The sequence below is a fragment of the Brassica napus genome, chromosome A1 (assembly GCF_020379485.1).
Source record: "Brassica napus cultivar Da-Ae chromosome A1, Da-Ae, whole genome shotgun sequence".
NCBI lineage: Eukaryota > Viridiplantae > Streptophyta > Magnoliopsida > Brassicales > Brassicaceae > Brassica > Brassica napus.
The window spans coordinates 3,708,463-3,729,026 of record NC_063434.1 but is presented as its reverse complement, the minus strand read 5'-3'; the positions used below and the strand labels follow the sequence as shown (position 1 = coordinate 3,729,026).

The 20,564-nt window shown below is 36.8% G+C and overlaps 3 protein-coding genes across 4 annotated transcripts; 2 read left to right on the top strand and 1 right to left on the bottom strand.

The window, feature by feature from the left end:
* Window positions 1-3,023: 3,023 nt before the first annotated feature.
* LOC106390571 (cadmium/zinc-transporting ATPase HMA3) lies at window positions 3,024-6,942 on the bottom strand. Its single transcript, XM_013831102.3, has 9 exons — window positions 6,067-6,942; window positions 5,719-5,976; window positions 5,531-5,628; window positions 5,152-5,407; window positions 4,934-5,071; window positions 4,520-4,847; window positions 4,246-4,448; window positions 3,942-4,144; window positions 3,024-3,719 (listed from the first exon to the last, which is right to left on the bottom strand). The coding sequence occupies exons 1-9, from the start codon at window positions 6,266-6,268 to the stop codon at window positions 3,129-3,131; spliced, it is 2,277 nt and encodes a 758-aa protein (XP_013686556.2). The 5' UTR covers window positions 6,269-6,942; the 3' UTR covers window positions 3,024-3,128.
* Window positions 6,943-7,995: 1,053 nt separating this feature from the next.
* On the top strand, window positions 7,996-11,613 carry LOC106400722 (protein ALTERED PHOSPHATE STARVATION RESPONSE 1). The gene is made up of 5 exons (XM_048781140.1): window positions 7,996-8,500; window positions 8,967-9,928; window positions 10,139-10,326; window positions 10,397-10,620; window positions 10,695-11,613. The coding sequence occupies exons 2-5, from the start codon at window positions 9,031-9,033 to the stop codon at window positions 11,389-11,391; spliced, it is 2,007 nt and encodes a 668-aa protein (XP_048637097.1). The 5' UTR covers window positions 7,996-8,500; window positions 8,967-9,030; the 3' UTR covers window positions 11,392-11,613.
* A 1,128-nt stretch (window positions 11,614-12,741) lies between these two features.
* On the top strand, window positions 12,742-19,638 carry BNAA01G06860D. Of its 2 annotated transcripts, XM_013831370.3 has the most exons (9): window positions 12,744-13,112; window positions 13,325-16,136; window positions 16,214-16,518; window positions 16,610-18,096; window positions 18,185-18,572; window positions 18,681-18,834; window positions 18,935-19,038; window positions 19,209-19,300; window positions 19,419-19,638. In XM_013831370.3, exons 1-9 carry the CDS (start codon window positions 12,883-12,885, stop codon window positions 19,493-19,495), a joined length of 5,649 nt encoding a protein of 1,882 aa, XP_013686824.2. In that variant the 5' UTR covers window positions 12,744-12,882; the 3' UTR covers window positions 19,496-19,638. The 2 variants fall into 2 exon arrangements, with proteins under 2 accessions (XP_022558195.2, XP_013686824.2); XM_022702474.2 differs by lacking the exons at window positions 18,935-19,038; window positions 19,209-19,300; window positions 19,419-19,638 and having other exon boundaries at window positions 12,742-13,112; window positions 18,185-18,576.
* The last annotated feature ends 926 nt before the right edge of the window (window positions 19,639-20,564 follow it).

Sequence of the window (20,564 nt, the reverse complement as noted above, 5' to 3'; positions counted from 1 at the left end):
AATTAGTACCTTCTAGGCTTCTACCATCGAACCACCGAAGATGACCAGTCTTTTTCCCTTCCTTATCGTCACAAGCTTAGTCTCTTTTCAAATTAAAATTCTAATTTTTTGGTATAACACATTTGTATTTTATATTTGAAAGTTTACATACGCGACCCTTTGTGATCATAAAAACTAGATTATTATTTGCCTAGAAAGAGGCCATAAATAATTTAAGCAGCACACCTCCACTATCTTTTCCAAAAGGCTTTCAAGTAGTGGAGGAATCTACCAATGTTTCAAAACAAAACAACTTTCTTTCCTTCCTTTTATTAAAAATTATACATCAAAGTAAAAGGCAGTGTAAATACGCCAAACAATAAATAGATATTATAAACAAGAGACCTATAAAGCATAGTCTAGTGGAAAGGGAATATCGTTGAAATGTGAGCTGCAATGATATATATCCTTCTTTTGTGTTTCGATAAGTTGTTCAGCTTATATTTGTTCTACCACCTGATACATTAAAATATTAGTTCCCGAATCTTCGGAACTTTTTCCCAGAATAGTAACTTCACTTTTATATATGTAAATTTTGTAAAATTAGTAATCATATATTGTTGCTATGAATTACGAATATTTTTTTTTGATATGAGACATATATTAGGGAAGAGAAGACATGTTACACCTGCTAGCTAGCGAATTTTCAAAATAATTCAGTGAATTTGTTCCTTGAATGAAGTTCCCAAAATATTTATCATTTGATAAGAATTGAATTATACATCTCTTTTGTCTTCGTCTAAACGATGTAAGAACTCCATTTCAGATTGAAGTGATACCAGCTTTCTTAGCTTTAGCTTACTCATTTTCTTTTGTTAAACAGTTTTTGAAAAGTTAAGTTTGCAAATATGAACTATAATAATGGTAGATATGTATTAGTGATGCACTAGTTGGATCTGTCTGGATACGTCTTACTTATCAAATAAATATTATAGGTTTAAAAGAAAATTAAAAATTATCTTTGCATTTATTCTCATTCATTAAAATTTTCTCCAATGATCTCATTTTAATTGGTACATTCAATGTTTGAGGATTGTGTAAGTCAATGAGAGCATAAACATCTGTGGATGTTTGATAGACTCTCATGATCCATTGCTTGTTCTCGAATAGACATTAATCATCCTTTTCGTATGATTTATCTTCTCATATAACCCTAAAACATTAAATATTGTTTATAAACCGCGGGCCCGCGGCTCAAGAAAGATAAAAGCATAACACGAATGTATAATCAGCACAAGTCATTATAATGGAACACAAAGAGATTAGTGGGCATACGTCAGCAGCTCACATTAGTAAGGATCGAAGGTAAGGGTCGTGGTATCAGTGATCTCGGCTGTTGTCGGCCAAACTGATCGAGAAACGTCTAAATTGTCTTACCAACATATTGAAGATTTTAGATGATGGAATGGAACATTCAGAGTTGTAGCTGAAAAACCAATTTTTTTTCTCTTTACATATATATCATCAAAGTTAATCGAACGGAACATAGTTCGTCAAAAAAAAGTAAACATCAATGCATAGTTCTTAGTATAACAGTGCATTTATTTTACACATGTAAGACTTTTGTACATGATTAACCCTTGGAATTTAAAGTTTTAATATCTCCAGTTACATATATATCATCATACGATACATAACTTTTTGTGTGATATACGTAAGCTCCACTTTACGTTCTCGATTAATCCATTCTTAGAGCTGAAACCTAATAGTATGTAATGATAGTAATATATGTGATGAGAATTATAGTGGCCTTCATCAGTTGAAGAAAAGTGATCAAAATAGGGGTGCTAAAGTATAGTATTGGCAAATAGGGTTGCAAAAAGTAAAATGTGTGATTCTGGATGATTGCAAAAGAAACTGTTTATGATGTTGTAGATAAAGAATATACGAGGAATATTCGGTTTGGGATCAATACCAACATGCCATAATAACATCTGGAGTAAAAACATTTTGTTTTAACACGACAGCAAAACGAATCCAAATATATAACTACCACTAAAAAGAAGACAACCTAAGTGACCAAATTAAAATATTTAATCGACCTAGAAATATTTAAAGTTTAAAATATACATAAAATTAAATCGTCTATCGGTTAGTATTCGCAGCTTGATATTCTCAAAGATCATGGGTGTTGGGTGATGTAACTAGATTGAAAAACCTAGTTCAAGACAACGTTGATCGATCCCAAAATCAATGATAATTCAATTTCAGTGTTATGGTAGTAAAACGCAAGATACCGTAATGTCTATCAAGTTGAACAACAAGTATATTTATCAAACCGGGAGAGTAATAGACTTCAAATTGGTGAATTTGATTTCAGAAAACGATGTGATAAAGTCTCAACTAAATTAAAAAGGGACCCAAATTTTTGTAAATATTCTTCTCATTGGTGGTGACAATTCATATTAGTCAAACGTTCATGTGACATTCACTGTAGCAAATAGACTAATGTGGGGTTTAGCACTCGTCAAAGACACAATGATTTGTGATAGGGGTCCTTCCTTGTATATATATGATCCATCGATATATCCATTGGTCACTACTCACTATATATACGCATCGCTCGTTTTCTTTTATTATCATAAACTTCTTGTATGTTTTTTCCGAATGTTTTTGGACGGAATCTGAGTTATATCAAACTACCATCTTGTAAAAATTAACCCTTTAAGTAACATCAGATTAAACCTTTTTCACAATAAAATGTTGCAACGGATTTCAGAGGAGACAATGGCATATAGCATGTTACTGTAGAATAGAACTCAACCCAAAAAAGAAGTTGGTTATATCATACCAATCGTAGGACATGAAAATAGTTTGATATAAACCCACAACCTTTTTTTTCTTCTAAATTATAAACCCACAACCGAATAAATAGAAAAATCGATTAATTAAAATATTTTATAGTAATTTAGTTATATGAAAATATATAATATAATATGCATGTATATGATTTTACTTATACAATTTAATATTTGAAGTGTTGATTATTCTATTATTTTATTTAAAATTAAAATTTATTTGTTTTTTAAAAGATTTTTCCAGTTACATAGATAGACAACCCCCTCTAGTTCTAAATAAGAAGACGAGTATCACTTTTGTTGAGTGCCCTTAGGGCCACCACAGCAACCAGAGCAACAACTCTTGTTACTTGTCTCCTCACTCTTCTGCAACAATCCCACTTCTAGATCCTCTTCAAGCTTCAGTAGCGAGGGAGTACAAGACGAAGGAGAAGCACGGTAACATGCAGACACAGCTTCACGCTCATCACGTAGAAGCATCATACTATTGAGTATCACAAGCAAACAAGTTCCTGCATCTGCAAGAACAGCTGCCCAAATCAGAGGATAACCTGCAAAACCAAGCACCATGATCGCTCCTTTTATGCTCACAGACAAAACCACATTCTCAATCACTTTCTTATGACATCTCCTCGCTAGTCTCATCCCTTTAGGTATCTTCCTCAAGTCATTCGACATAAGAATGATATCTCCTGTCTCTGTTGCAAGTGCTGACCCTGAGATCCCCATAGAAATGCCAATGTCTGCTTTAGCTAAGGCTGGTGCATCGTTAAGTCCATCTCCCACCATCATTGTAGGCCCTTGGCTCTTGAACTCATCGATGATTCTTGCTTTGTCTTGTGGAAGAAGTTCAGTGTGAGCTATATCCAAAGCATTCCCTAGCTGTAATAATGATAAGGTTTTGATTATACATGACTCTTGAAATAAAACATATGCAATATTCAAGAAATAGCTAGGCGGGTCGTTTTATAGGAGATTATTGATTAGGCGGCCCTAGACCATTTATGAACACCTACACCAATTTTTTTTTTTAAATCCTAGGTGCCGCTTATACCGATTTTTGAAACACCGGAGACATGTGAATGATTAGTTTAGATACTTCACCTGTTGTTGAATAGACATGGCTGCATCTCTGTTATCTCCTGTGAGCATTGCAGTTGTGATGCCTAAGAACTTAAGCTCCTTGAGAGCTTGAGCGACCCCATGCCGACAACCATCCAAAAGGCTGAAACTTCCTGTCAGTTCTTCTCCAATGTATATGTAACCGATGGTTTTACCTCCCTTCATATCAGCTTCACTATCCGGAACTTTATTCAGCATCCACAAAGAAGAGATCATGCAAAAGTTAGATAGACAAAATAACAATATAACAACACTCAATATAGCTTCAGTTGCAAAGTTATGAGACCTGTTAAGCATCCAGCTCTCTTTGCAATTCTTTTGTTACCAATGTAGATATCTTGACCATCTATTCTCCCATAAACACCTTCTCCTGGAAAGTTCTGAAAGTTCTCAACCATATCAGGCTTAGGCTCAACAGAAACTGATCTAGCGTAGTCAATAAGGGCCTCTGCCATTGGATGGCTTGACTTGCTTTCAATGCTTGATACCCTATATGAAACCATCTCAAAAGTTTCATCACATAGGCTTAGTTACAGTGAGAAAACTACATAGATACTTACCAGTAAATCAAATGTTGCAGATTGATATTGTGAGAAAGAGACTGAAAATCTGAGACTGTGAACTCAGCTTTTGTAATAGTTCCTGTTTTGTCAAAAGCAGCAATCTTAATCTTTGCCAAAGTTTCTAGACAATCACCGGTTTTGATCAGAAACCCTGATGTGGCTGCCTTAGTAAGAGCACAAAAGGTAGCAACGGGTGTGGATAGGATGAGACCACAAGGACAACCGCTTACTAGCACTACAAGTGCTAAGTGAAACCAATGGCTGAGGTTTTGAGCCTTTAATAAAACCGGGATGAGAGCAAAACATGCTGCTACTACAACAACCGCTGAACAAAACACAAAGCAAAATGGGATCAACAACTCATCACATTATGTTTTAAACGTTGGAAGAAGATTGTATATGATTACTAACCTGGAGTGTAGTAGCGAGAACATTTGTCTATAAACCTTTGAGTTTTAGTTTGGCTTTTCTGTGCTTCTTCTACGAGTTTTGTCATTTTCGCAACCACGCAGTCTCTGGCTAGAACTGTTGTTTTCACCTTTATGTAACCTTCAAGATTACAATACAATTGTGTCACTGAGCTTACAAAGATCTTTTAAAAACTTAAGAGAAGAGTTATATCTTGGTACCATTAAGATTTATAGTTGCAGCTAACACAGGTGAGTCTCTTTGTTTGGAGACAGGGAAGGACTCTCCTGTTAATGTTTTCTCATCTACATCACAGCTTCCATCAACCACAACTCCATCGATTGGTATACTTTCTCCAGCTTTGACTGAAACAACAGTGTTTAAACCAACCTCATCTACATCAACTTCTATTCCAGTTTCTACTATCACTGCTTTTCTTGGCGCTAAGTTCATTAGAGATGACATCACTGTGCTTGCCTGAAAACAGTAGTTACTTCAAAACAATGATGAAAAGAAAAAGAAAACCTAATCATCTTCATAATGATCCTATTGGTCTAATTGTTTTTTTTTTGTATTGCTAAAACCTCTACACAAACTGACCTTATGAGCAGCACTTGACTCTAGCCAATCTGCAACCGAGAATAAAAACACAATTGTGGCAGCTTCTGTGTAATCCTCCATACACACCGTTGCAATCACTGTCAAGAACAAAAATTAGATGTAACCTCTCCTGCAGTCAGATAAGGCCATCCTATTAAAAAGACAAACTTAAACTAATGATCTTTTACCAGCAATAAGAGTGAGAGCATTGATGTCAAGCCTGAACCTTGTGACCGAAGCAACAGCTTTAGCTAGAATAGGGTAAACTCCAGCCACCACGGCAACGACAGCGAACCACTCAAGCAGGCCATAGAAGTATTTGAGGAAGGAGAGAGCAAGTAATACACCAGAGACCAATGCGAAAGGGCTTGGCCATTGACTCTTGAAGCTTGTCTCTCCATATGGCCTCACGCTTGCCTCTAGTCTTGCTTCATTCAGTGCCTTCACTGTCAAGAAACACATAAGTTATATGTTAGAATCAATGCCATGCAATTCAGAAGAAGAAGAAAATAAATCGCTTTTTTTTGGTTGTTTACCGATTTGAAGCGGAGATATCAAGAAGCTGTCGTGGACTACGATGACGGTTCTTGAAGGGACGATGACGGAGAATTCTTTGACGCCGTTAAGTGGACGGAGAACGTCTCCGACAAGAGGAACCTCCATTGAACAGCAGATTCCGACCACGTCGAAGTAGCTTGTCTGTAGATTCTTCTTCGTCGTGTCTTCACCGTCCGCCATCGTGGGATGCGTGAAAGGTATTCGGACAGATACTCGAGGAGATACTTTTAACTTATAAAGAGTTGTGTCGGAGGGAAATTAGTTGTTTTTTTTAATGGTTTTATATTATTAATTGTAACTTTTGCATTTTTCAGCTTTTACAAAAAAAAAACTTTTGCATTTTTCAATCAACATATAAGGAAACATATATGTTTATAATTATTATTGCTGTGTGAACTAAATATGGTATTTTTCTTGTCCACGATTTTTTGTTTAATTTTATTTTGCAAAATGGCAAAGGAAATTAATATATTAATTAATTCATAATATAGTGGGTGTCAACATGTAGTATATTACCGTATGGACCTTGCCATAATTGATTTTTAATAATGGATTTAATCTTGTTTATTTTTAAATTGTTACATATAATTAGATATTACTATCTATTACTAAAATCGGTCTTTACAATATTCTAATATATGTATTTCAATATTATTTTTTACAAATTTTATTTGATTCTTAGCTATAAAGTTTAAAACATTATGAGACTTTTCTTCGTTTTGTTTTGAAAATAAATACTTTTCATAGTTTCAATAAAATCTTGGAACTTGTGATGTTGAGAACTAAATTTTTTAAACGAGCGTCTTGATTGATATTTTTAATATTCTAGGTAAATTCTGGTTTTTCGAATAAAATTTCAGTTTACAATATATATTTTCAATCTATAAAATGTTATGAGGCATAACTTAGCTTATCGTGTTATACATCTTTTGACATACATTGTTTTGTATATCTCATAGCTAATTATATTCCAATTATATCTCATAACTAAATTTACCCGTTGAATTAATTTTCTTGAATGTTTTTCCTTCTAGCTTCTATTTCATTAATACTTGTATTGTAGAAAAATATAGAAAAAGGTTTAATCTAATCTTTAGTAGTTTTAGAGTAAAATATACTAATATTATTTATATTTTAATAATTATATCTTTTTTTTAATAAAACATAGAGTTTATATATCTTAGACCATCTTCAGGTAAACTCTATTTTTTCTTCTAAAATAGAGTTAGATGTTGTTTTAATGGTATTCTATTTTATAGTAAAAAATAGAGTGATGAACAAAAAATAAAAAAATTATTCTATATATAAAGTAAAAAAAATAGATTACTCTATTATAGAGTAATATTAGAACATTTTTATTTTAAATTCTATTTTAGAAGAGAAAATAGAGTGGAGCGAGAGAAGCCGTAGACCGTTAACCGTTAATTGCCATGCTTTATGATACCGTAATGAATTTCTTATTGGGCCATACTGGGCTAGAAATAACTCTTGTAACGCTCCAAATAGGTTTAGGACTGTGCCCTTGATGGCTTGTGATCGTAACAGCAGCTTCGTAGGAGAACTTAAGTGTAATTTCTAATGCTCTGAAATTACAAAAGTACGAACTCTTGGGTGTACACAATTCACATGCTGATCGTATTTTTTTCCATGAAACAAATCAAACACCTTTCTTTGGCTTATAATTCATTTCCAAACAAATATGGAATCCTTTACACAAATCAAGCAAATCAATCTTATTTATTTTAAAATGAAGAATAAGAATTTTAAGATAATTTTTATTTATAAAAGTGGGACACATCATTGATTTGATTAGCAATCAACCGTTAAAAATGTATAATGTTTATAAATTAGTAAAACAAAAACAAAAGCTGCATGTTTGTTGTAACGCCTAAACAAGGTTTTATGAAATACTAGTAAAAAAAAATAAAACAAGAATGGTGTGTGGTAATAACGCCTTTTGGTAAAAGTTTCATACACGAATAAAACAACATTGCATGTCCTAACGCCATTAATAAATAAATGGGCCCATGTAAACTAAATAAACGTACTGCTAAGTTATAATAAAACAAAACAATAAAAACACTCCATTGACTCATTGAGACTGCTGTCAAGAAATGATAAGAAAACATAAAACACATTCAGAGTGGAGATTATTAGTCCATAAACCAATGCAAGAACAGTGGCAAAATCGAAAATAAATGTGAAAACCGAGGTGGATAATAATAACAAGTCGTATTCTTTATTTCTGTGTTCCACTCTTTTTATCTTCCAAAAATATATATTTATTTTTTCTGTCATCTTCTTCACTTCATCTCTCCTACTCAAACAACATTTTGACCGTTGTTGTTGTTTTCTTCAACGTCTCTCTCCTTCTTCACGCTCCACAGCTTCTTCTTCTGTAACACCTGAAAGGTTTTGTCTTCTCTCTCTCTCTCTATCTCCTTCAAAAAAAAATCAAAATTTTTTATCTATTTTTTTTTATCTTTTTGATTTGGGTCCCTCAGTGAAGGAAAAGGGTAAACAAAATGTGTAAAAGAGTTTTAGATTTTGTACTCATTTTCTTTACATTTATTTCTTTCACCTAAAAAAGCTCATGATTCAGAAAATAATTTAAGACTTCTTTCTTGATTTCTTTGTTGGCATTTTTATTAAATGTTGTGTCTGACAAATTGACAATGAATAAATCTCCATGGAAAGTTCACCAAATGAGAGTAGTTTCTGCTCCGTGTGTTATAACTTACAAAATCACAACTTAAAGACAAAAACAATATAGTAGAAACGTTTTGTCACTTTAATTAAATGATATGTTGCTTTTGTTAGCTGTTTCAAGCGTTTTATTACATGTAAGAATCTGACAGTCTTGTTCTTAGTTGTGCAGTTTTCCAACAACAATTTATATACAAGTCTTGAGCTTTGTAATTGAAGCTAAAGTTGTAAACAAAATGGGATGCTCTAATTCAAAGTTAGGTGAGGATGAAGCTGTTCAGATCTGCAGAGACAGGAAGCGTTTCATCAAACAAGCAGTAGAACTCAGGACAAGCTTTGCTTCTGCCCACATTGCTTATATCCACTCTCTAAGAAAGGTTTCAGAAGCTCTCCGCGAATACATTGAAGGAGATGAGCCACACGAGTTTGTTAGTCCGGTTAAGAGAATGAGTAGCGGCTTCATCGAGTTATCTCCCTCTTCAAAAGCGATTCAGAACAAGGTAGAGTCAAATTTGGAAGTCAGTTGCTTGATGGCTAGTGGAACCAGACCGGTTCAGGTTGAAGAAAAGCCTCCTAGATCACCTGAGACTTACCACGTTGAGACTTATGGAGCAGATAGTTTCTTGGGGATGAACATGAACAACAGTCCTAACATACCACCTCCTTCGCCACATAACTCTCAATGGGACTTCTTTTGGAACCCATTCTCTTCGTTGGACTATTACGGATACAACTATGATAACCGGAGAGGTATGGAGGATGAGGTGAGGAGAGTCCGTGAGGAAGAAGGGATCCCTGATCTTGAAGAAGATGAATCATCTCCAAGGTGGTTTCAAGATCATCATAACATCATGAAAGCTACAGAAGACTGTAAAACGAATCAAGAAGGCAACGTTAGTGAGGTTGAAACTCAAGAACAAGAACAAGGAAACAATGTGGTTACAAGAGGTGACGCAAAAGGAGAAGAGACACAAGGCTTCACTGTGTACTTGACTCGTAGGCCGACAAGCATGGGGGAAGTTATCAAAGATCTTGAAGATCAGTTTGAGATCATATGTAATGCTGCTAATGAAGTTTCAGGTTTACTTGAAGCTGGTCGAGCTCAGTACATATCTTCTAATAGTGACCTCAGCGGTAAGATTATATAGCATCTTCTTTCTTTTCTGATTATATACAAACAATGTTCGAAAAATCGTTAGGCGTTTTATGGAGGGATTATTGTTTAGACGGGCGCCTAGACTGAATTTTTATAAAATCGGTTAGAAAAATCATTTCATTTAGACTGATTTTTAGAACATTTGTATACAAAAAAGGATGTTATTCTGAATCTTTCCTCTATTGCAGCCATGAAAATGCTGAATCCAGTATCTTTGTTCTCATCAAGATCTTCTTCCTCCTCATCAAGATTCTTGATCACCTCCGAAAGCAGCAGCAGTGAGTTTTCAGAAGAGTCTTGTATGCTTTCTGGTAGCCATCAATCAACACTGGACCGACTTTACGCGTGGGAGAAGAAACTCTATGATGAAGTTAAGGTAATAAACTGCAAACCCTTCACTCTCTCTCTCTCTATCTGTTGGTGACTGACTTAGAATGTTGTGACAGTCTGGAGAACGTGTAAGGATTGCATATGAGAAGAAATGTTTGGCTCTAAGGAACCATGATGTGAAAGGAGACAACTCTTCCGCAGTTGATAAGACAAGAGCTACAATGAGAGACTTACACACTCAGATGAATGTCTCAATACACTCAATAGAGTCTATCTCAGAAAGGATTGAGACTTTAAGAGACCAAGAACTGCTTCCTCAGCTTCTTGAGCTTCTCCAAGGGTAATGACCAAAACCATCTTTCTTGTGGGTCACGCAAACACATAGTGTAATTAATTAACATTGATTCTTTACAGATTAGCTCGGATGTGGAAAGTGATGGCAGAGTGTCACCAGATACAGAAGCGAACGTTGGACGAAGCCAAGCGATTACTTGCTGCAACCAATCTGAAGAAGAGACAACAGAGTTCATTATCGGAGATCAACACTCAGAGACTAGCTAGGTCTGCTTTAAACCTAGTGGCTCAGCTACAAAACTGGAGAGTTTGCTTCCAAGCGTGGATCACTTCCCAGAGATTATACGTGTTGTCTTTAACCGGTTGGTTACTCAGATGTTTCAGATGCGACCCTGATCCGGAGAAAGTGAGACTAACAACTTGTCCTCACCCGATCTATGAAGTGTGCATTGGATGGTCAAGGCTGCTCAACGGGTTGAACGAGAAGCCTGTGGTGGATAAACTCGATTTCTTTGCTTGTGGGATGGGTTCGATCTTTGCTAGGCAGCTTAGGGAAGAAGATCAGTCTCAGGGGGGAGATGGTTCGAGGAGCATGGAGCTTGTTGAAGCTGACAAGGTGGAGGAAGAGGAGGAGAGGATGATGAATGCTGAGAAACTGGCTGAGATTGCCGTTAAAGTACTCTGCCACGGGATGTGTGTTGCAGTGAGCTCACTCGCTGAGTTTGCAATCAGCTCGGCTGATGAACACTCCAAGCTCGTTAACCATCCAGAGGAGGCCACGTCAGAGCAGCAGCATCAGGAGCAAACTGGGATGTAAACTCTTCTGTTCTCAATGTCATTTATTCATTTATTTGTTTTTTTTCCTTTAGGTTAGGTTAGAAGTTTAGTATCTTAGGTTAGTTGCTATCAAAAGATGGTTTAGATGGATGGATAGGGTTAGTATCCATGTCGTCACTATCTCTCTTGATCGTCTTCTCTTATTGGTCAACTATATTGCAATCATTTTTTTCGCTCTGTGTAGTTGATAAAGTGTATACTATATGGTTTTGATGTAGACGAAACCAGTTTTAAGTTTAAATTTTAAACTAGTATAGGCCATTACTAACTATTCACAAGCTGAGATATACTGAAGGGAGAAGTTATGACTCCGTTAAACGCTGAGGTAGCTATCACCGCATTGATCGTTTCCGTGGTGTGCACATTATTCCAAAACATGTATTTGGTTCGGTCAGGACAAACCGTACAGCAACTCCTATCACCAACCGTAACCCCTTCAAAATTTCAAAACAAAATGAATAATTATTAATTACAAGTGAACTTAACTCTAGAAAGAGAGGCAAAATCTTCAGCATTCCCAGAGAAGAGGTCAACATAAGTGAACTTAACCCTAGAAAGATGGTTGTTTAAGTCTGAGACTAGGGTTTTGAGTTTATTGCTGAAGATATCAGCGGCTTGATTCACCTCTTCTGCGCAGCCAACGCCACCACCGAGGCTAGCAACAATCCGTGGCGTACAACCAATCTTGCATATTCCAAACAAAGCCACGTTCCTTGCTCCTAGCTGGAACAGTTGCTAAACAAGACACATATGTAAAGTTTATAAACAACAGACTAATTTGTAGCTGGTTCCGTTTATTTATGTGCATATATTCTAAGATTAAGTGAAAACATAATGCCATTTACAACTTTATACAAAATAATTTGTAACTGTAAACTCTTTTGGGATCAACTTGTAAACATAAACTTCTTTTGTAACTAACATGGTGCATTCCTAATCTTGAGTAGCAGCAATTGGATATGTTCTTCAGATTAATTCAAACTAGAAGTGTAGAAATTTTTAACCAAAAAAAAAATTTATTGATTCTAATCAGTTAAATTAGCTTGGGTTAATTTTCTATCTTGATTTTATTATTAAAAATGCTGGATTCCAACGCCCAAAGTATTTTTTCGCCAAAAAGCATATGATTATGATCTTTGTACAATAGGTGTAAGTTAGCAATACATTAGTAGTGTTATAAATATGTGGTTAATGCCATATATTTGGTTCAGTTGGCAATCATTTAAAATTCGGTTAAGTGGTCACTTTACGGTTTGGTCATCGGTTAGACTTTGGCGGTGACTATTGATATTGGACCGGACTTTGTCTTGTCGTTGTCGGGATAAGCAAAAGAAATATAAAGTGGAGGCTCCCTTGAGGGTTTTAGGCCGCCGTTGATTGTTTGTCACCTCGCCGGTAGGGTTTTAACAATCACTCTTCTTCTCTTCGACCCTGTCACCGTCATCTGTTCATTAAACTTAGAACTTCGAAGATGAAAAGGAAGGATACCACTCCGCCGCAGAAACCCAATCTGTCGAAGAAAACAAAGAAGACGAAGAAGAACAACCCTCAAACTCAGCGTGTTGATGCTCCCGTTGATGTCGTAGAAACCAAATCTTGTGATCAAAAGGAAACAGCTTTGGGCATTGTTTCTGAAGAAGGTCCATGGAAGAACCTTGAGCTTATACTGTCGCTGCAGAACAATGAATTAAGCAACAAAGAGTGAGTTTTTAAATGCTTCTCTGCTTATACTTTGACGATGTTACTCTCTTAGCTCGTTGAAAGTTTGTGGCTTTTGAATAACATATGCAAATAGTAGAAAAGAAAGATTGTGAATTTGTAGCTGATATGTGATTTTACCTGTTTCAATTTCTCAAATTACAGCAAAAGATTCTATTTTTGAATGATGTTAAGGGAATATGATTTTTTTGCAGGAAGATGGAGTTGGCTTTCAGTTTTGTGGAAGCATATACAGGAGAGAAGAGGAGTGACGACGAGGATGATGAAGAATGTCAAGCGGTTACGATCTCTCGTCTGGTTATGTATCTAAGCGACTGGATCCAGTCACTGTTTTTCTCTAAAGAACAAAACTTTCAAGTCAAGGCTGAGATTTGTTTGGACTTTAGATGCTGGAACATCCTCAGGTTCTGCCTGAAGCAGTCGTCAATCTTGCACGTCTCTATCAATTCGTCAAGATACCTTTTGAAGGCTATAGGGTTTATCGCCGGAGATCTTCTATCTTCTATAGGAGATGGTCAAGGCTTTGAAGCGTTCAGCTCTGTGGTTGACTGCGTAGAGTTGTTGTTTTCATCGAAAAGTGGGCTTTTCAATGATAACTTCGACTTGTGGTTCTCAGCTGTGGAGCCTGTTCTGAACCTCACTCATAGAGTTCTTGCAGAGAATATCAAAGATGCGTTTGTGCTTAGATTCTCTTGCTTGGTTCTTGAGCCGTTCTCTATGTTTATGGTTCAGCCGACTAAGAAGAATGGGTTTCAAGATTTCGTGGACAAGCTTGTTGAGCCTTTACTGAGTGTGTTGGGTTTATTGATAGCCAGGGAAGACAAAGGTTATGGTTTGGAAACGGCCTTGTTGAAGTTGATTCAGGAAATACTATCTCTAGGTCTGTTTCATTCATCTCATATTGATGGGTTCTTAGGCCTGGGCGGAGCTGAGAGGTATTTGCCAGAATCGAAAGTGAGCAAAACCGTTTTGAAAAGCTATCACCGGCATTTTTTCACCAAGTTTGAGAACATGTTAGTGATGAAGAAGGAGGTAGAGCTGAGCTGTATGGGGTCATTGTTTAGTTTGTTTATCAACAGAGTGATGAAACAGCAAAGAGACTCAAATCAGTTACTGGCTACAAAGGCCTCAAAGCAGCAAGGCGCATCTACAAATGATAACGAGTCTTCTGCAAAGAGTCATAGCTCGAGTTTCATTCGCTGGGAGTCACGGAAGTCACTTTTTGATTTCTTCCTGCATCTTATGGAACCTATATTGCTAAAGATCGATGGACATGTTGAATCTAGCTCTGACATTGCATCTCTGTTAGCTGATTTCTGTTGTTTGATTAAGTCCGCAAATGGTTTACTCTACCACTTTGCTCACGAGAGGATATACGTAAAGACAGAGGATGCATCTGAAGGAGCTTGCTTCTGTTTCTTGAAGAAAATCTTCACAACAATAGTTTCAGTTGCTTCTCAATTACAACACACATATTCTGAAGGGTCGAAGATGCATGTTTTGTTAGCCAAGGAGCTGATAACTGCGATAGGCTACTTGCTGCAAATTGAATACGAAGTTATTGAGAATGATTTAGTTACTTTGTGGCTAACCATTCTCTCTTTCACGAGGTTTAGTAGTTTTTCATCAGAGAACGCAGAAGATGACTGCTCGTTGACTTCATTGTTGATTGGTCTCGGATGTCAGTTGATAAACTTATACAGTGACCTCCGTCAGGTAAGTGTTGCTGTATTTGCTATGTGCAAAGCTGTAAGGCTTATGATACCTTCTGATGGTGATAATGTGGAGATGGTCGACATCAGAGAGCTTCCACTGTTAGAAAGAAGCGCACAATCAGTGGAGAAGCTCATGTCATGTCAAGATCTAAGGCTTGCTATACATAGAGCTGTTAAAGCTATACCAGAAGGCCAAGCATCTGATTTCATCAAGAGCTTGACTACAGATGTATCAGAAACCTCAGATTGGATAAGAGTTAGTTGCTCAGCAAGTGCTAGAGAACAAGATGGACAGGTGGCAGCGTTCTTGGCCGGAGCTTTGTCTGCTATCTATTCACTTATTCTGGACTCGCTAACTATCAAAACCGGGAATAGTATCAGTGTCGCCGAGTCCATGAACTCACTGGTGATTCTCATCCGTCCTTGCTTAACTCACCTGGTTTCTTCCGGCTCAGATCGCATCGAAAACTTCCTTTCTACTGTCACCGGAAAGGGTTTGGACGTTATAATAGCTGAAAAGAATAGAGAGACCTACAGAAAGTCTGCGCGCTTGTTTATTATCTTCTTCTTGCGAATCTACATGTCTTCCCGAAGCTTATCTAGGCAACTGATTTGTCTTATGCCTCCGAAAAAGTCGAAAGAGATGGCTGTTATTATGGGTGACTCTGCTACAGCTCGCCGCGGAAGTGATTGGGTGAAAAAGAAGAGTTGGAATGATGAAGGCTACTTTTCATGGATCTGCCAACCTTCAGCTTCTATTGTTGACATTATTAAACAAATTTCAGATGTTTACCTCAATGATGACAGTGCAGAGGACTGCTCCTTGCTGGTGTATATATTATATGGAGTGGCTCTTCAGAGACTTGTTGATTTAAACAGAGATATAAAATCACTTGATTATGTGTCGCAGATAAGTGATCATCAGATGCATGGTACAGTGCTGGAGCATGTTTCAGTACTTAAGTCTGAAGGAGAAGAGCTTACTGAGTTTCTTTTGGGTAACACCATCATACCAGGATTTTCTGAAGTTGGAGCTTTTGAAACGATAGATGACACTGATCAGTGTTTGCCTGCTGTGCGTTTGGGGATTCTTAGCCAGCATATTGATATTTGGTGCCCCCATGCAGGAAAAAAGAATATGAAGAGCTTCCTGTCTCAGCTAATAGGAAGTTCCGTTATGTCAAAACTTGGCTTGGAGAATAGTGTAGACAAAGGCAATCAAAATAAGCAAACACGGTTGGAACAGTCTTCGTTGGTGCTTCTTTGTGATTCAGTATTGTATGAGCATGAAGTAAGTCATCTTCCTTTTTTTTTGCTTTGTTTCTTTATGGTCCTTTATCAAGATATTCATTTGAGTTTTTCTACTAGTTTGTTCGCAGGTCTTTGGCGCCTAGTCTTTCTCACATACTCAAAACGACAGCAGAAGCATTGTTCAAGAACTTCACCGAAGAAGTAGATTCACCATCAGATTGGTCAGAGGTGTTAGTCTTGCTTGAAAGTTCAATTGCCAAGCTTCAGTCGGAAGCCTTTTCCGAGGGGCATGTGTCACAGCTGGACAATCGAAAGTTCACAGCATGTCAAAATTTGCTAAATCTCTTATGTGTGATGCCCAAGGAGTACATGAATAAGAAGTCACTCCAACTTTATGCAAGTTTTCTTCTCGACCTTGAGAGGTAAATAATAGTATAAAGCATATGCATCTTCTTTGTATTTGATGTTGGCAAACATTTTAACGAATTATATTTTTGTTAATATCTCTTGTAGGTGTATAGTTTTTAGCATGTTGAGATGTTTGGACAAGCTGTCTCCGGGTGATATGCAAAACCTTTTCAGCCTGTTCATCACTTGCAGAAAAACTTTGAAAAGTATCGCTATGGTTTCTTGCGACAAGGTGCTAAGATCTACCGAGTTGCCTTTATCTGATATTTCGTTGCTGACTTCTTGGCTTTTCAAGTCAGTACAAGCTGTGGTTACTTGTCAAGAGAGAGTTAGGAGTGATTTCACAAGAAAAGCAAGGGACTCCCTCTTTGCTTTGATGGATCACACATCATATATGTTTCTGACCGTAAGTAGAGATCAGTTTAGCAAGGCGCTACCACTGTTTGATGGACAACTCATTTCAACCGAGGGAAGTGGAGAAGCAAACCTTGCTTTTGAGAGCGTGACAGAACAGGCAGAAACTCTACTAGATTCCTTAAGATCCACCTTCAGAGATGAGAATACAGTCTTTGAATGTAAGACACTGATACTGAACGAGTTAGTACCCATATTCTCTTCTCTTAGTGGGTTGTTGTGGGGGTTAGCATCTACAGTGAGTCACAGAGATATGCAGAAGAGTCATATGAACGCGAAACTGAAATGGAAATCAGAAGAATTCTCGAAGCTTTCTGGCATTATCCATGTGCTTAGCAAGTTTTTTGAGGTTTTCGCACAGTATCTGTTTCTTAGTGCTGATGTGCAGCAAGAAATTGGAACCAGTCTCAACTGGACTGGATTGCTTGATGGGACCGAGAGTTCTGGTGACATGGTGGAGAGTAGCAGCGATGTGAAAAAACAAATTATTGAGAGCTTAATAAAGGGTGACTCTACGGAAGTAGTATTAGCACTCAGGCATCTGTTAATTGCTTCTGCTGCTATTTTAAATCTAAATCTGCAGATCAAGGGCATCACATTCTCACCCTCATTCATCCCTGTCCTCACAGGCATCTCATTTGATCTACTCTCTGTATTAGCAGGCACGAGCGAGTTGCCTCTCGAATTCTCATTCATATGGTTGGATGGTGCAGCGAAATATCTAGAAGAATTAGGGAGCCACTTGTGCTTGTATAAACGTATGTCAAACAGAGATCATCTCTACTCAAAGTCGATTGAGTTGCACCTGAAGGTGATTGGGAAATGCATATCGCTACAAGGGAAGGAGGCTACCTTGGAATCTCACGAGACAGGGTTTGGTACTAACGTAATCCATGCTAAGAAAGTGGAATCAGAAAGAAGCCGGTCTCATCAGAGATTACATTGGTTGGAGGAATTAAAAGTGAGGTTTAGAATGTCATTTAAAGTGTTGTTACAGAACTCCGAAGAGTCACATCTAAAGTCAGGACTAGAAGCTATAGAGAGAGCACTGGTTGGAGTATGTGAAGTGTGCCCAGCTATCTATAGCATACAGACTGGAGACAGAGATGGAGGTAGAATCTCTGAAACCGCTGCGGCTGGTATCGACTGTCTGGACCTAGTTCTGGAGCATGCCACAGGTAAAATTGTTTTTTTCTATAGGCAGTCTTTAGTATACTTGATGTTAATAATTATAGCAGTGAACTTAAGAGTAAAATTGTTTTGTAGGTCGCAATCGTTTGAGTGAGGTTAAAGGACGCATCCAGGGATTAGTGTCGGCAGTGTTCGGTATCATGTCTCACATGCAGAGTCCATTTATCTTCTGCACAGATGCAGTTGTTGGCAAGCAGGGTCCCAAATCTCCGGATGCTGGATCAGTCATTCTCATGTGTGTGGAAGTCTTGATAAGAATAGCAGGGAAACAGGCATTGTTTGAGATGAATCCATCGCACATAAGCCAATCCATACATATGCCTGGAGCAATCTTTCGTGATTATGGGAATTTGTTACGTAAGGATGATCAGCAACAAGATCTCCAAGTAGACCAGAAATTCTCTGTGAGCATGTATGCTGCTTGCTGCCGACTAATATATACATCTGTTAAGCATCATCCCAAGTAAGTGGAATTTATTTTTGCCTACACACACAAAGTCTTGTTAAAATTTTACCATCTAGCTTAGAACTGTCTCTGATATTGTTCTTTATGTGACATTTCAATATCTAGAAAAACTGAGCGCTCCATTGCTGCACTACTAGAATCTACTTCTGCGCTTCTTCATTGTCTGGAGACAGCAGGGAACAGAGTGGGTAAGTTTGCTTCATTTGAAGTGAAAGAGGGAATCACATGTGCTTGTTTTCTTCGGAGGATCTACGAAGAGGTAAAATCATCTCACTGTTCTGCCTTTTGGGTTTGAGAATGTAAACCTGTATCAACGTATTTCCAGTGTTTTATTTGCCTGTAAAACTACTGAATTGCAGCTAAGACAGCAGAAAGAAGTCTTTGGACATCATTGTTTCAAGTTCTTGTCAACTTACATATGGATCTCTTGTGGATATGGTCCTCTTAAAACGGGTATCAAAAGGTAACAGCCTTCTTCCTTTTGCATCTCTCTTTTTACACTTTTCCGTGAAAGCGTTAGAATCTTGTTCAGTTTTCTTCAAAGTATGGTTTGAGATGGGTGCTCTTGTCCTGTTATAGGATGCCACTTAAATAAGTAGATAGGACTTAAACATGAGTTTGCAACTTTTGCAGGGAGGTAGATGAAGCTTTAAGGCCTGGTGTGTATGCTCTCGTAGACTCTTGCACTGATCAGGATCGTCAGTATCTCCACACAGTATTTGGTGGTAAGTACCTTTTTTCTTTTTCTTTTTATAATTGTGTCTTAAGGTTCTAATTCTTAGAAATAGTTTTTTTTTTAACGTAATTTGTTTTGTCTCATGGTCTTTCTTTGCTCTTCTGCAGAAGGTCCTTGTAGGAACTATCTAGCAGCTCTGAAACAAGAATCCGATTTGAATTTCAAGTACGAAGGAAAGGTTTAGAAAATTCACAATTACTTTTTCTACTCGTCTAACGTTGTAGTAAGTTCTTAATGGGATTTGCTCATTTGTTGACACTTGACAGTAATAGTATACTGTACCTTTTTTTTCTTTTAGAGTAATAATTGATAATTAAGTTCGCATCAGTTTCGTTTTGGTCAAATAATTGATAAATGGGATTTGCTTTTTTTTTTTTTTTTTTTCTCAACGAGTTAATTGTTGGGTGAATTTGCGAGATAGCCAAAATCTAGAGTATAATTAGGTAAATGACTATGATTTTGACATTATTGAGTGAATAACATTTTGCCTTCTCCCAAACCGGTTATACCCCTACTGAAAACAGGTTACCGGTCAAAACAAAAGGAGAGATGACATCGATGACTTAATAGATGGATCACATTCACTGTGTACTGTTAACTAACGAATCAAGCAAATATATCCACGTCACATGTTTTCTTACCACGTATATGTTAACTCTGCTATATAAATGTTTTATTCCATTTATAAAAGTACTATATTTGATAGAAACAAACAGAACACCTTCATATGAAACAGAACTAGAAATCTTAAACTCAACTCCACACCTAAATACTAAGCCCTAAACTCGAATCTCTAAACTAAAACCCAAATATTAAATCTAATTTCTAATTATAATATTTTTAACAATAAAATAAAATAAAAATATATAAAATTTGAACTATTGTTCTATACTATCTAAAATGGAATGGAGACAATTCTTCAGAACTAATGCATTTGTGTTCAACCTTAACCCACCTCTAACCAAAATAGTATATAACACCAATCTCATCCCAACCCCTCAATAATAAACCATATAACAACTCCACCATAAACACCTAAATACTTAACCTTAAACCATAATCATTATACCCTAAACTCAAATATAAACCCTAAATCCAAATATAAACTCTCAACGTAAATAGAACGAAACTAAATAAATAGCACAATACATATTTGGTGAAAATATGAAATGTCTATGATATTATCGAAGAAGTTAATGCTAACTCCATCTTTACCTCCTCCACCTACAAAATACTATACCCTAAACTTTAAT

Excerpts from the sequence above, each read along its gene's own strand:
- LOC106390571 (XM_013831102.3), bottom strand. The coding sequence starts at position 6,268 with ATGGCGGACGGTGAAGACACGACGAAGAAGAATCTACAGACAAGCTAC. Across the intron at positions 5,072-5,151 it reads TGCAACTATAAATCTTAATG|GTTACATAAAGGTGAAAACA; the intron begins GTACCAAGATAT and ends GTAATCTTGAAG. Across the intron at positions 4,848-4,933 it reads TTCTCGCTACTACACTCCAG|CGGTTGTTGTAGTAGCAGCA; the intron begins GTTAGTAATCAT and ends TGTTTTGTTCAG.
- LOC106400722 (XM_048781140.1), top strand. The coding sequence starts at position 9,031 with ATGGGATGCTCTAATTCAAAGTTAGGTGAGGATGAAGCTGTTCAGATC. Across the intron at positions 9,929-10,138 it reads TTCTAATAGTGACCTCAGCG|CCATGAAAATGCTGAATCCA; the intron begins GTAAGATTATAT and ends CCTCTATTGCAG. Across the intron at positions 10,327-10,396 it reads AACTCTATGATGAAGTTAAG|TCTGGAGAACGTGTAAGGAT; the intron begins GTAATAAACTGC and ends ATGTTGTGACAG.
- BNAA01G06860D (XM_013831370.3), top strand. The coding sequence starts at position 12,883 with ATGAAAAGGAAGGATACCACTCCGCCGCAGAAACCCAATCTGTCGAAG. Across the intron at positions 16,137-16,213 it reads CAGTATTGTATGAGCATGAA|TTTGTTCGCAGGTCTTTGGC; the intron begins GTAAGTCATCTT and ends TTTTTCTACTAG. Across the intron at positions 16,519-16,609 it reads TTTCTTCTCGACCTTGAGAG|GTGTATAGTTTTTAGCATGT; the intron begins GTAAATAATAGT and ends TATCTCTTGTAG.